This window comes from Poromitra crassiceps, assembly GCF_964638095.1.
Source record: "Poromitra crassiceps genome assembly, chromosome: 9".
Taxonomy (NCBI): domain Eukaryota; kingdom Metazoa; phylum Chordata; class Actinopteri; order Beryciformes; family Melamphaidae; genus Poromitra; species Poromitra crassiceps.
Window position 1 is genome coordinate 53,275,095 of NC_139630.1, and position 12,500 is coordinate 53,287,594.

The 12,500-nt window shown below is 48.7% G+C and overlaps 1 protein-coding gene across 1 annotated transcript in view; it reads right to left on the reverse strand.

Moving 5' to 3' along the window:
• nbas (NBAS subunit of NRZ tethering complex) overlaps positions 1-12,500 on the reverse strand; it is a gene marked incomplete at its 3' end in the record, with an annotated part of 267,708 nt that overhangs the window by 139,052 nt on the left and 116,156 nt on the right. The window contains exons 34-38 of the mRNA XM_083643060.1: positions 9,069-9,182; positions 6,156-6,313; positions 4,482-4,565; positions 2,801-2,965; positions 1,294-1,407 (exon numbers count right to left, since the gene is read on the reverse strand). Coding sequence (XP_083499186.1) covers positions 1,294-1,407; positions 2,801-2,965; positions 4,482-4,565; positions 6,156-6,313; positions 9,069-9,182 — 635 coding nt within the window. The remainder of the gene's footprint in view (positions 1-1,293; positions 1,408-2,800; positions 2,966-4,481; positions 4,566-6,155; positions 6,314-9,068; positions 9,183-12,500) is intronic.

Genomic DNA, 12,500 nt, shown 5'->3' on the forward strand with positions numbered 1-12,500 from the left:
GCGAGTCAGATGAGCGATGGAGTAAACAGATGAACTTCACACAGCCAAATCAAGCGTTTGAACATGGCCGCCTTTTGATCATTAATTGATAGAGGATTCGCAGCGAGTTATTCCTCAAGTGAACAATAGTTTGTTTTTCTCGCTTGGCCATGGCGCTATCCTTCTTCTCGCACATAATGTTCCCTGTCTATCATCCCCCCCCCTCGCCCTCTTCATCTCCATCTCTCTGTCTTGTTGTGTTTGTCTCTCCTCCTCTCTCAATCAGCCTCGCCGATCCTCCCTTCCTCCATTCAAACGGTTGAGGTTTAAAAAAGAGAAAAGCAGCCATTGATCAAGCGGATGGGGACGCGGGGAGCCGTTATTGATAGGCGGATGATGGAAGACAGATGGAGGAGGGAGATGAAGCGGAGGAAGGGATTTGGAGAGGCCTATTCAAACGTCATGCGAGGAGATGTATGGGCCTGCTCTGTTTCCCCTCACGTCCACTCTTGGAGCGATCCACATGATTTGTGTGTCGTGGCGTGAAGAGGCCGCTCGTAGCCCGCGGGGCCGCCACTTTCTAGGCATAAAGGTCAAACTACTCCTTCTTCTCTCGCTTTGACTCTTTTCCTCCATTTTTTACCCCCGTACAGTAACTCCTTCTGTCGACGTGCTTCTCCTCTCCATGTTTAGTATATTCCTCACTCGCTTCACACTAAGCTCCTACTAGCTTTGTGCTTAACTGTTGCGTTATCTCTCCGCCCTGCTCTTTCTATCGTGTCATCACATTACTTTATCTCTTCCCATTTCCATTTATACTCCTTTGCCTGCAAAGCACCGTCGATACATTCAAATTGCTTCTGACGTTAAAATATATGATATAATGTATAATATTCATTTTGTAAAATACTGGTTTTCAAGGCTTTATGGGTCATAGCAAAAAATATGTAAAATACATCTCTTCAAGTCATGACTCAGGCAAGAGAGCTCAATAGTCACGTGACTTTCCGCAACGTTTCCGTTGGGAATCTTATTTTACATTTTTTTCCTGACCTTTTTATTTGTTGTTTTTGCTCCAAGTGAAATGTTTTATGATCACTCACGATTCAGTAGGTCACCTGTTGGCTTGGTTCCAGCCTTAAAACTCGTTATAGAAGGGTTTTTCTAAACGTCTGTGGAGAACTCCCTTCCGGGGCTGGAAACCTCACAGAAGGTCACGTATTTTTGCAGCAATTTAAGAAGGTACCCCGGGGTCACTAAAAGACACAAGCACCCCCCCCCCCCCCCCCCCCCTCCCCATTGGTCCAAACTCACCGGGTCTACATAGGGATCATCAATGAGCTCCTCACAAAAGGGGCTGCAGCCTTGCCGCTCCAGGTTGGCGTTGGCCCCGCCCCCTTCGTGACTGCTGGAGCCGGAGCCGTGACCCTGAGGAGGCAGGAAAACGTCGTTAAACATTCACAACGTGCCCGGAGCTCCGCCCATCGCTCTCTGTCACACAGCTCACATCCTCTTCTGTTTTCTCTTTCCTCAGAAAAGTCGCCGGCGCCGCCGCCATCACCCCCACCACCCCCACCTCCACCCACCTCCACCCACCTCCACCCCCTCCACCCCCATCACCCCCACCACCCCCACCTCCACCCCCTCCACCCCCACCTCCACCCACCACCCCCACCTCCACCCCCTCCACCCCCACCACCCCCACCTCCACCCACCTCCACCCACCTCCACCCACCTCCACCCACCGGCTGTCAAGGCCAGAGACGCCGTCCATCTCCGGCCCGGCGCGACCGCCAAGCCGGTCCAGCCGCCGGCAAGCCGGGAGATCTTGAAATATTCAACAGGCTGGCCGATTAATTATGCAAGAGATGAGCTCTTGATTGGTTGTTTTTGGATGAAGCCTATAGTGTGTGTGCAAGTGTGTGTGTGTGATATAAGAGCATAGGCACAAGGCAGACATGCAACCGTCTGCCTGCATAAATATGCACACCCACACACACACACACCCACACACACACCCACACACACACACACACCCACACACATGCAGTATATATTCACTCTGGTATACACTGTAGGCACCATCTTAACAACAAACATAAGAATAAAGGTGCGTTCACACCAACCTATTAAAGTTTTTCGCTGGCATCGAGTTTACATACAAAGTCAATGCAAACGAGCGATTGAGCGTATATTCGCCCGGGAGAAAAATCGCTGGCCGTCCGAGCGACAGAGACAGAGCGATAGGGCGAAAATTCGCTCGTCGCACCGAGATGAAATATCTCAACTCGAGCGAAATTTCGCTGGCATCAGTCGCTCGCTGTTCAACGCTGATTGGCTGCCGTGTGAGAGTGAGTCAAGGATCACACTGGCTTGGAACAAACCGCTGGTTTATTGTGTGGCAACAAACCGCATTGACAGCTGATTAACAGGCTGACAGCTGACATGAAGTGAAGTCTGTACTACCGGTATAGAGTTCGCGTTAGGAGCACGCTGATAGGCTTAGCTTGTAAACAACTACGGTGGCTCGTAGTGGACAAACATCATGACATTGCGTAACGCCCCCAGATGTCCGCCAATTCTTGTGCCTGTTGACGAGCGATTTAAACACAGCGACAGAGCGATTCCAAAGGGTTGAATCGAGCGACAGAGAGAAAAATAAATATCTCGTGTGAACACAGCTTATGTTTGCAAGGGTCCATGATTTTTGGCTGTTGATGGATGCCTCCTGGATGAGCTCTGATGCGTTCATAACTCTGCATTATGAGATGGAGCACATTATCACATTATGCACCCAATCCACTAATCAACTTGTTCCTACCTGCTGTGGTCGGAGGTAGTTGAGTGATTCCTTCCACCAGCGGTGGTCACTGACTGCGGTCAGCACAGCCTTGGTGGTCAGGCCAGTAGTGGTCAGCACTTCCATGGTCTTGGCTGTGGTTCTGTGCAGTAAGTCCCCGGCCGCCCTCACAGGGGAGCCCACAGCCTGAGGGCAAGCAGGGAAAGAGGAGAGGGGGGAGGGAGGGGAATGACAGCAATGTTAGGTCAGGTGGAGAGAGCATGTCCATCTGGTGACTGTACAGTTGCAGGCATTGTAAACGTCTCCCCACCCTGCATCTGGGTGTTGTCAGGCTAAAGGATGAACTGTAAACTGAGGACTGGCACTGATGTTCTAACTGTAGTGGCTATGTTGTGAACGCATGTATTTATAATGTTGTTCAGGGATTCCCCCATTTTAAAGTCAAAATAGTTTTGACCTGTATGTGTGTGCGTGTGCATGTCTGTGGTGTGTGTTTTCCATCAATGTATTGTTATTATATTACAAGTATAGGAGTCATTTGATTTGTCGATTTGAATGCGACAAAAATTCAATAAAATACTAATTACAAAAAAGTCGTTTCATTCCCTCCTCGCAGTCGTGTATACATACCTCATGCCTCCACCTGAAAAGCTAGAAAGCGCTGGTGCTCTTGTGTCTTAAAGCAAGCGGGATAACGCACGATCAATGTGCAGCCATTCCAACAGCAACACAAAGGGAACAATAAAGTGCAAAAGGCAAAGTTTCACTTCATCTCTTCAATGAAACAAGAGCAAATGAAACATTGACAAAGTACCGGTGCGTGTCGAATGTTGCTGCACTGTACTGTGTGAATTGCATTACCATTTCCATGCTTTGTTGGTTATTGCAGAATTGGAAAGGACTTTAAAATCACATTTAGAGAGCCGGTGGGCTGGGGCCAAATCGTTTAGTGCCTTACATCAATACTTTATTCGGCGGGGGATAGGGGGGAGGGACGAGAGGGGGCCCAAACACACACGCGCACGCAAAGACACACACACACACACACACACACACACGCACGCAAAGACTTACACACACCTACGCAGAAAGACACAATTACAAACAATTTACAGCCGCATACATCCAGAGGGCACCGATACACACACACACACACACACACACACACACACACACACGAGAAGTGTGGACGTCGATATAACAATAAAACAGACAGCCGGCGTCAAACACGCGAGCATCCAGACACAAAGGGGTGCGATGCAGGTCATGAAACATTAACACCCACTCACTGCATCATAAAGCTGGGCCGTGCTGAAGGGCGAGGAGACGAGGGGCATAAATAAACCACAGCATTTACAGCTCATCGCGCTTGAAGCCGTAGAGAAACACACATACACAAGAAGCACAGACGGAGCCGCGCACACACACGCACACACACACACGCACACACACACACGCACACACACACACACAGACACACACACACATTCAATGGGTGGCATATGGACAACGCATAACTACAATTCAGGCACGGAGCAGATGTACAGCATGCACTTCCACATATAGGGAAGCATACACATACAGATGGACACACACGCGCACACACGCACGCACACACACACACACACACACACACACACACACACACACACACACACACACACACACACACACACACACACACACACACACACACACACACCTGGGGAGAGTCTGTCTCGTCGGCCTCTCGTCCACTCTGGGTAATAGCGGGCTCCATCTGATAGTTAACCGCCTGGTACAACACCTGGAGGAGACAAGGGGGGGAGGGGGAGTGAAAGAACAACAACAACAACAACAACGCCACTTCTCTATTTTATTGTATTACACTAGCTGTAGTTTCAGGCAGGCAATCTACTGTAAATTGGTCAAAGGCAACTGTGCTGGTAATTCTCAAAACGCACGGCTGTGATTTGTGTCGGTTGCTATACCAACTTGTGTCAATTTCCCTGCTTTCTCCTGTCTGCTTATTATTGTTATATCTGTATACTAGATTGTACAAATGCTGTAAAAAAAAAACGCTGTGTAAAAGCCAGAGTAGCTTTATGTCGGCGCTGCTAACGGCTCTGGGCTGCACTCCATTACATAGCAGGCATAGCCATAATCACAGGGCAGCACATCCTCTCAGGGATTATTGCTATAATAAACAATCTGCATGGAAATGGGTAATACTTTTTACACTTTCTACACTGGAAGCTGTACGGTGTTTTTCAGTCTTGAGCCGAGAGAGGGTTGAACGTTGAAAGGAGACCTGAGGTTGAATCGATGCTTGTGTTACTGTGCTGCCTCAAAAACTAGTCTTGACTCACAGCTTTGTGTTTGGGCCTCTGTACTTTGTTTGCGAGGTTGGAGGTTAGCACAGTCAGCGAGAGGTGAGAGAGAAACCACACTCATGCCACAGTGAGCGAGAGGTGAGAGGGAAACCACACTCATGCCACAGTGAGCGAGAGGTGAGAGGGAAACCACACTCATGCCACGGTGAGTGAGAGGTGAGAGAGAAACCACACTCATGCCACGGTGAGTGAGAGGTGAGAGAGAAACCACACTCATGCCACGGTGAGTGAGAGGTGAGAGAGAAACCACACTCATGCCACAGTGAGTGAGAGGTGAGAGAGAAACCACACTCATGCGTTATGCCTACAGCCCCACAGGTACACAGGTAGAAGTTGGAAGGTGGAGGGCAGAGGTTTTCAAGGTGTGAGGCGGGTCTCCCCCAGGGGGGGGCGCCAAACATTTTCAGGGGAGGCTCAGTGAATGGAAGTGAAAAAATATGATATTAGCTATTACGGTACATTACTTATCAAAAGGAGCTCACATAGAACCTAAACCGAACCCTAGAATAGTCAAAAATGTGTGTGTGATTTGGTTAAAGAGAAAGTTCTGAGATTCAGTAGTTTGGGGGAACTTTACAGTTTTTCCCAATTCCATGAATAAATGCCTTCAGACAGACCTTGTAACAGACCTTTTTTTGTATTTGGTGAAGTAGCTACAGCAATATTCAGGCTATCTTGGCTCAATTAATTGTTGAGTGTGTGTGTGTGTGTGTGTGTGTGTGTGTGTGTGTGTAGGGGGGAAAGGCTTTCCAAGATTTGTCTGAGGGGAGGCCCACAGTCACAGACTTTGAAAACCCCTGGTGGGAGGGTAACCTGGGTCTGCGGGTGACTATAGAGGCAGTACACAGGTAAGAGCTGAAAGGCGGAGGATAACCTACCTGGGTCTGCAGGTGACTGGAGGCAGTACACAGGTAAGAGCTGAAAGGCGGAGGATAACCTACCTGGGTCTGCAGGTGACTGGAGGCAGTACACAGGTAAAAGCTGAAAGGCGGAGGATAACCTACCTGGGTCTGCAGGTGACTGGAGGTAGCCAGCAGGCTGTGGATGCTGTCGGGGGGACAGTGGGTGAGGGAGAAGGCCAACAGCTCCTGCCGGGCCTCCAGCTCTCCGTAGCCCTCACACTGGCCGAGCAGACTGCACACCTCCCACGCTGGACTGTACCCTGAAGGCAAACACACGTGGAGGGGTGAGCGTACGGGGGTGAAGTGGGGTGAGCCAGGTAAAGAGAAACAGGATTACACGGAGCAAATTAATGTGAAAATGAGAGAGGGAGATAAGAGTAATGAGATAAAAGAAAGCAATTTGTTTCAGAGACGAGGAAAAAAGGAAAACACTGGAAGAGGAGGCAGGGGGTGAAATATAAGAGGGCACTGAAAAAAAAGTGTCAAACACACACAAGCTCTCTCTCTCTCGCTCACACACACACACACACACACACACACACACACACACACACACACACACACACGCAGACACGGAGAAAAAATAATCACACAATACAGCTGGGCAAAAGTAGTTTTCAGTTCTATCATGGTCTATCGCCACTAATACCCTGAATCCTATAAGCTAGAAGACCAAGGCCTCCTGCTGCATCAGATAAAGGAGAAAAGGTGTCTGAAGTGTGTATGTGCAGCAGACACACATACGGTATACGAAACCTAAGAAATGGCAAAGCAGGATATCCAAAAAAAAAAGTAAAAAGAAAAAGGATATAACGCTTAGAGACGGCAATCTAACAAAGTCGAACACATTCTAAAGCCTTTGGATATGAGCGTGCATTAAAGTCTAAAACGCAGTTCATCCTCAAAAAGAAACGCGCCATAATGCATCATAATGTTACATGTGCACACGCACACACACACACACACACACACACACACACACACACACACACACACACACACACCGCACCCTGACTTTCCTCTTACAAATAGATTCAATTATCCCTGCTGCGTTCAAAGATGGAGAACACCAACGCTTATCTGATCACACCTTCTTCTTCTCCCTGCCACCTTTTCCCACACCCAATTCTCTTCCCTGTGATTTCTCTGCGCCCGCATAGAAAAAGGGGTTGGTCTCAGTGAGCATTCTGGAAAAACCCTGGGAGAAAACCATCACAGTCACAAGCCACCAAAGAGTACAGATACAAGCACACCCAGACCACACAATATATTTTTGGTGAGCTAGTGACTTGTATATTCATCGTGTCTAAATAATTGTAGTGTCTTGCAATGTGATAGTACAGTACCACTGAAATCCTATATTGTCCTATGTTGTTCTGGTTTCCTTACTTACTGTAAGTAAGAGAAAAATATTCCATCTTTTTTACATGATTTCCCTTCTCTGAGTAGATCAATATGGATCCTCACCCCTCCTTAGAAATAGGGATGGCTCGACATATCAAAAATATATATATTGCAAAAAGAAAATGTGACAATACGTATCGTGTGGCCGAAAAATCTAAACTATAATTTTGCACAGTCATAGTTAGTTGTCATTGGATTTTATTTATTACAGTACAGCGTATCGTGGATCGTGAACCCCATATGGCGTATATGGCAAGAATATCATCCCATGCCTAATTATGAAGTTGCATTACATATTACTGCCAGGCCTATCAATCAATTCAATCAGCCATGGTCCTGATGCTGGAGCGACAGAGCCAATGATGGGCTAGAAGCTAATGTGGTGATACAGGGTGTCTGTCCTCAGCTGCAGCATGCGGGACGGGGCTTCTGCTGGCCTCCAAATGGCTTTGATAGATAATGACAGTGTTGAGGAAACACTGCTGTCACGCAGCGCTATCACAGATCCAAGAGAGGGGGACAGGAGGCAGGCAGCAGAGACGGGATGGATATTCTGTTGCGGCTTCGTTAGCATTACAGAGATATTGCTAACTACCTGGGCTGGACGCTGTGTCACGGTCTGCCAGTGTTAACTGATACCGCTAACTACCTGGGCTGGACGCTGTGTCACGGTCTGCCAGTGTTAACTGATACCGCTAACTACCTGGGCTGGATGCTGTGTCACGGTCTGCCAGTGTTAACTGATACCGCTAACTACCTGGGCTGGACGCTGTGTCACGGTCTGCCAGTGTTAACTGATACTGCTAACTACCTGGGCTGGACGCTGTGTCACGGTCTGCCAGTGTTAACTGATACTGCTAACTACCTGGGCTGGACGCTGTGTCACTTCTGCCAGTGTTAACTGATACCGCTAACTACCTGGACTGGACGCTGTGTCACGGTCTGCCAGTGTTAACTGATACTGCTAACTACCTGGGCTGGACGCTGTGTCACGGTCTGCCAGTGTTAACTGATACCGCTAACTACCTGGGCTGGACGCTGTGTCATGGTCTGCCAGTGTTAACTGATACCGCTAACTACCTGGGCTGGACGCTGTGTCATGGTCTGCCAGTGTTAACTGATACCGCTAACTACCTGGGCTGGACGCTGTGTCATGGTCTGCCAGTGTTAACTGATACCGCTAACTACCTGGGCTGTACGCTGTGTCACGGTCTGCCAGTGTTAACTGATACCGCTAACTACCTGGGCTGGACGCTGTGTCATGGTCTGCCAGTGTTAACTGATACCGCTAACTACCTGGGCTGGACGCTGTGTCACGGTCTGCCAGTGTTAACTGATACCGCTAACTACCTGGGCTGGACGCTGTGTCATGGTCTGCCAGTGTTAACTGATACCGCTAACTACCTGGGCTGGACGCTGTGTCATGGTCTGCCAGTGTTAACTGATACCGCTAACTAGCTGGGCTGGACGCTGTGTCACGGTCTGCCAGTGTTAACGGATACCGCTAACTACCTGGGCTGTACGCTGTGTCACGGTCTGCCAGTGTTAACTGATACTGCTAACTACCTGCGCTGTACGCTGTGTCACGATCTGCCAGTGTTAACTGCTTACCTGCAGCCATGAGGTCCTGACAGTGGATGTAGGAGGCTTTGAAGTCCAGACACTGGAGAGCTTGTTCTGCCAGCAGAGTCAGCACTTGGCCCTTGCGCACAGCCTCGTCATCTCCTTGACACACACAAACACACACACACACACACACACAGATAAACATAGAGCCAACATAGAGCTGCACCGCGCAGACAAATATGTTTTGATCTTGAGAAATAGCATGCCAAAGTCAACACACTACACACAACAGTAATCCTGCATATCACGTGTAACATCTGGCTTAATAAATCTCTTATTAAATCTCCATCTAAAACACACACACACCCACGCAGGCTGAAGGTCGCAACCTAAGGACATCTAAATAAAATAGCTGCACAGCAGAGACTAAATATCAATCTGTGTCGACTATCATGAAAGAATGAGCTTATTGCTGTACTATCAAGGGAGGAAAATGTAATACAAAAAAATTCCATCGCGTCGCTCTGCCCAAATTGGGAGTAAATGTGTTTGAGGTCGGTGTGGACAGGATTGCTCTTGGTGTTAACATTCATGTGGTGGCCGACCTCTGGCCAAACTCAATACAGAAGAACGAGAAGCACGGCCGATCGAAAGCGGCACCGCGGCACAAACGAGCCTTCTGAACAAACCTGCGCATTAAAGATCAAAGTATGGAGGTGAGACGAGGAGATGGGATGGCACTGGACCAGAATGTGTGTGTGTGTGCGTGTGTGTGTGTGTGTGTGTGTGTGCGTGCGTGCGTGCGTGCAGAGTGAGTGACGGATAGAAATTGGGTGTTTACTGCGAGGGGGAAAGAGGTGGTGGTCAAATATATTCAGGCTGACTGGTGAAAGCACGTCTTCAAAAGCTGTCAGGACCTCAATATAGAAGAGGAAGAGGTGTGTGTGTGTGTGTGTGTGGTGTGTGTGCGTGTGTGTGTGTGTGTGTGTGTGCGTGCATGTGTGGTGTGTGTGTGTGCGCGTCTGTCAGCGCACCTGTATTCGCCCTGCCTTGATTTAGACCGACCATCTCCATCATGGCCTTACATCAAGCAGACTCAATCAGACAACTTTGGAAATCCAATTGAGCGCTCGGCCTGCTCTTTTGACGGAGCGATCAAAGGAAGCGATGAAAAGGTGAGCGATACGTCGCCGGGGAAAAACAATGAAGAGAAAACAGTGGAAGTGTGTGACAGCTCAGAATAAACCCCCCCGCATCACATTAAGACAACAGAATAACCCCCCGCATCACATTAAGACAACAAACTCCCGCTGACATTTACTGAGTGACTACACCATGACCCCCTCCAGTCAGCGCAATTTCCTTCTCATTTGGCGCCGCGGTAATTATCGATGAATGCAGACAAAAACAAATCTTCCCTTTCCCCCCGAACAGTAAGACTCCCCGTGATTTACGCAACATTTCTGTAGACAGAGGAAGTAACCGGACCCTCAGGGCTTTTTAACCGGTGCGCTGGTGATATACCTCCATTAAATATTCATGACGGAGCCCCTGGAGCTGTGCGCCCTTCAAAAGCTCCCCCCCCCCACCCGCCCTTCCTGCGTTTATTTATTTAAAAATGTGTTTGTTCCTCGTCTCATCTCCCCCCTGCCTTTCTCTGAAACCACACAGCGTGAGCAGTCGCAGGAACAGAAAATGGCCACGAGGCCAGCTAACAGGTTTCCCTCAGCAAGTGACAGACCTCAGAGAAAACCGCATCAAACGCGCTATATGGCTTCTTCAACTAAAGAGACGCAGGACAGGGGAGAGAGACATAAGACGTATAGGAGGAGAGACGGAGCAGTCGAGCCTAAATTCTTAAAGAGAAGGGAAGGAGGAAACAAACACTGCAATGGGGGAGACAGGGAGAGAATAGTCAATATGTCACATTCATGTCACATTTGGAAGAAGAGAGAGAACGAGATATCGCCGTTTGCCACAGCTTGTCAGTTTGCGGCGGCGTCACGGGAAAGGGTGTGTGTGTGTGTGTGTGTGTGTGTGGAGGAGGGAGGGGTGTAGTTATTGACGACTTGTTATTAAAGTTTAACTCAGGGAGCCCAGTAACTGATATTTTTTTCGGCGACTGAAGTCTGTGAATCTGTGTGTAGTATAAGGCTCACAGCACGGCAACACGAGTTGGCGATTAGACTTTCATTTCATGATTATCCAGGCTAAGTTCAAAACTCTGCCTGCCTTGGTTTGATGTCGGCGCAGACATGCCGCCACTCAAATGAGAACAGATTGGCTCCAAGAAAGAAGGGAAGACAGACAGAGAGAGAGAAAACGATAGATCGATAGAGAACGAGGGACAGAGAGAAAGAGAGAGAGAAACAGAAATCTGTTTACCCGACAGCAGACGGAGGTTTGTCGGTTGCTATGGCGAGATTTATCTGTGTGTAGTAGGATGTTGCGTAAACAGCCCAACTTACTTTAAATATTTTTTTTACGATTTCAGACGGCAGCCCGTCTTTATTGTCACACGAACACACTACAACACATGCACGCGGCCACTACACACACTCATGCTGACAGTGGCCGGTGAAATATGTCCTCTACATTTGACCCATCCAGGCTTGTCCTTTCCTCCAGGGGGCAGGCCAGGAGCAGTGGTCGCTATTTCTTTCCAGCGCCCGGGGACCTTCATTGGACCAACTTCAGATGTTGTCGTCACTGGTCGGATGACGATCTTCTGCATGTTTTTAGTGGGGGGTTATGTACGGAGGAACCCCCTGGGGGGTACGGGGAGAACATGCAAACTCCACACAGAAAGGCCCTTTCGACGAGATAGCCCACCTAGGCAGTAGGCACTGAAGATATGGGGGGGTCACAACTCCAGCGCCCACAGCGTCCCAGGTGAGAATCGAACCCAGGACCTTCGAGCTGTGAGGCGACAGCGCTTACCACTGCAACACCGTACCTAAATATGTGTCGTTTTGCAGTACACTTAGTAGCAGTAATGCAGCAAATGTTACATTTCAACTGTCCCTCTACATGAATGTGCAAGTCAAGTCCTTCCAGAGGGGGCGCCAAGCATTAGAGCTGAACGTCTGTCCTCAAGTCCAATTCCATGCTTAAATTGACCTTTTTCACAGCAGCCATTTTGTGTCTAAAAGGCAGGGTAAACACGGGCGCAACGCAAAACATTAATGAGGGTTTCCAACTTCCAATCCATTTAGGTGTTCCAGTGCTGGCGCCCTCATTCATGTTTTGGTTGCACCTGTGTTTACCTTGCCTTTTAGACACCAAATGGCTGCAGTGAAAAAGGCCCACCATTGCCACCGAAGTAGCATCCTGTTTGTGTACTGCATTGCATGTGTCACACATAAATAATTGCTCCTCCTGCTGTGAAGGCTAACCCTGCATTTGTTGTGGCTCAGTCAAAGCCTTTCGAATGATGTTCTACTGAAATACATGGGGTGGACATGATAAATGAGACAA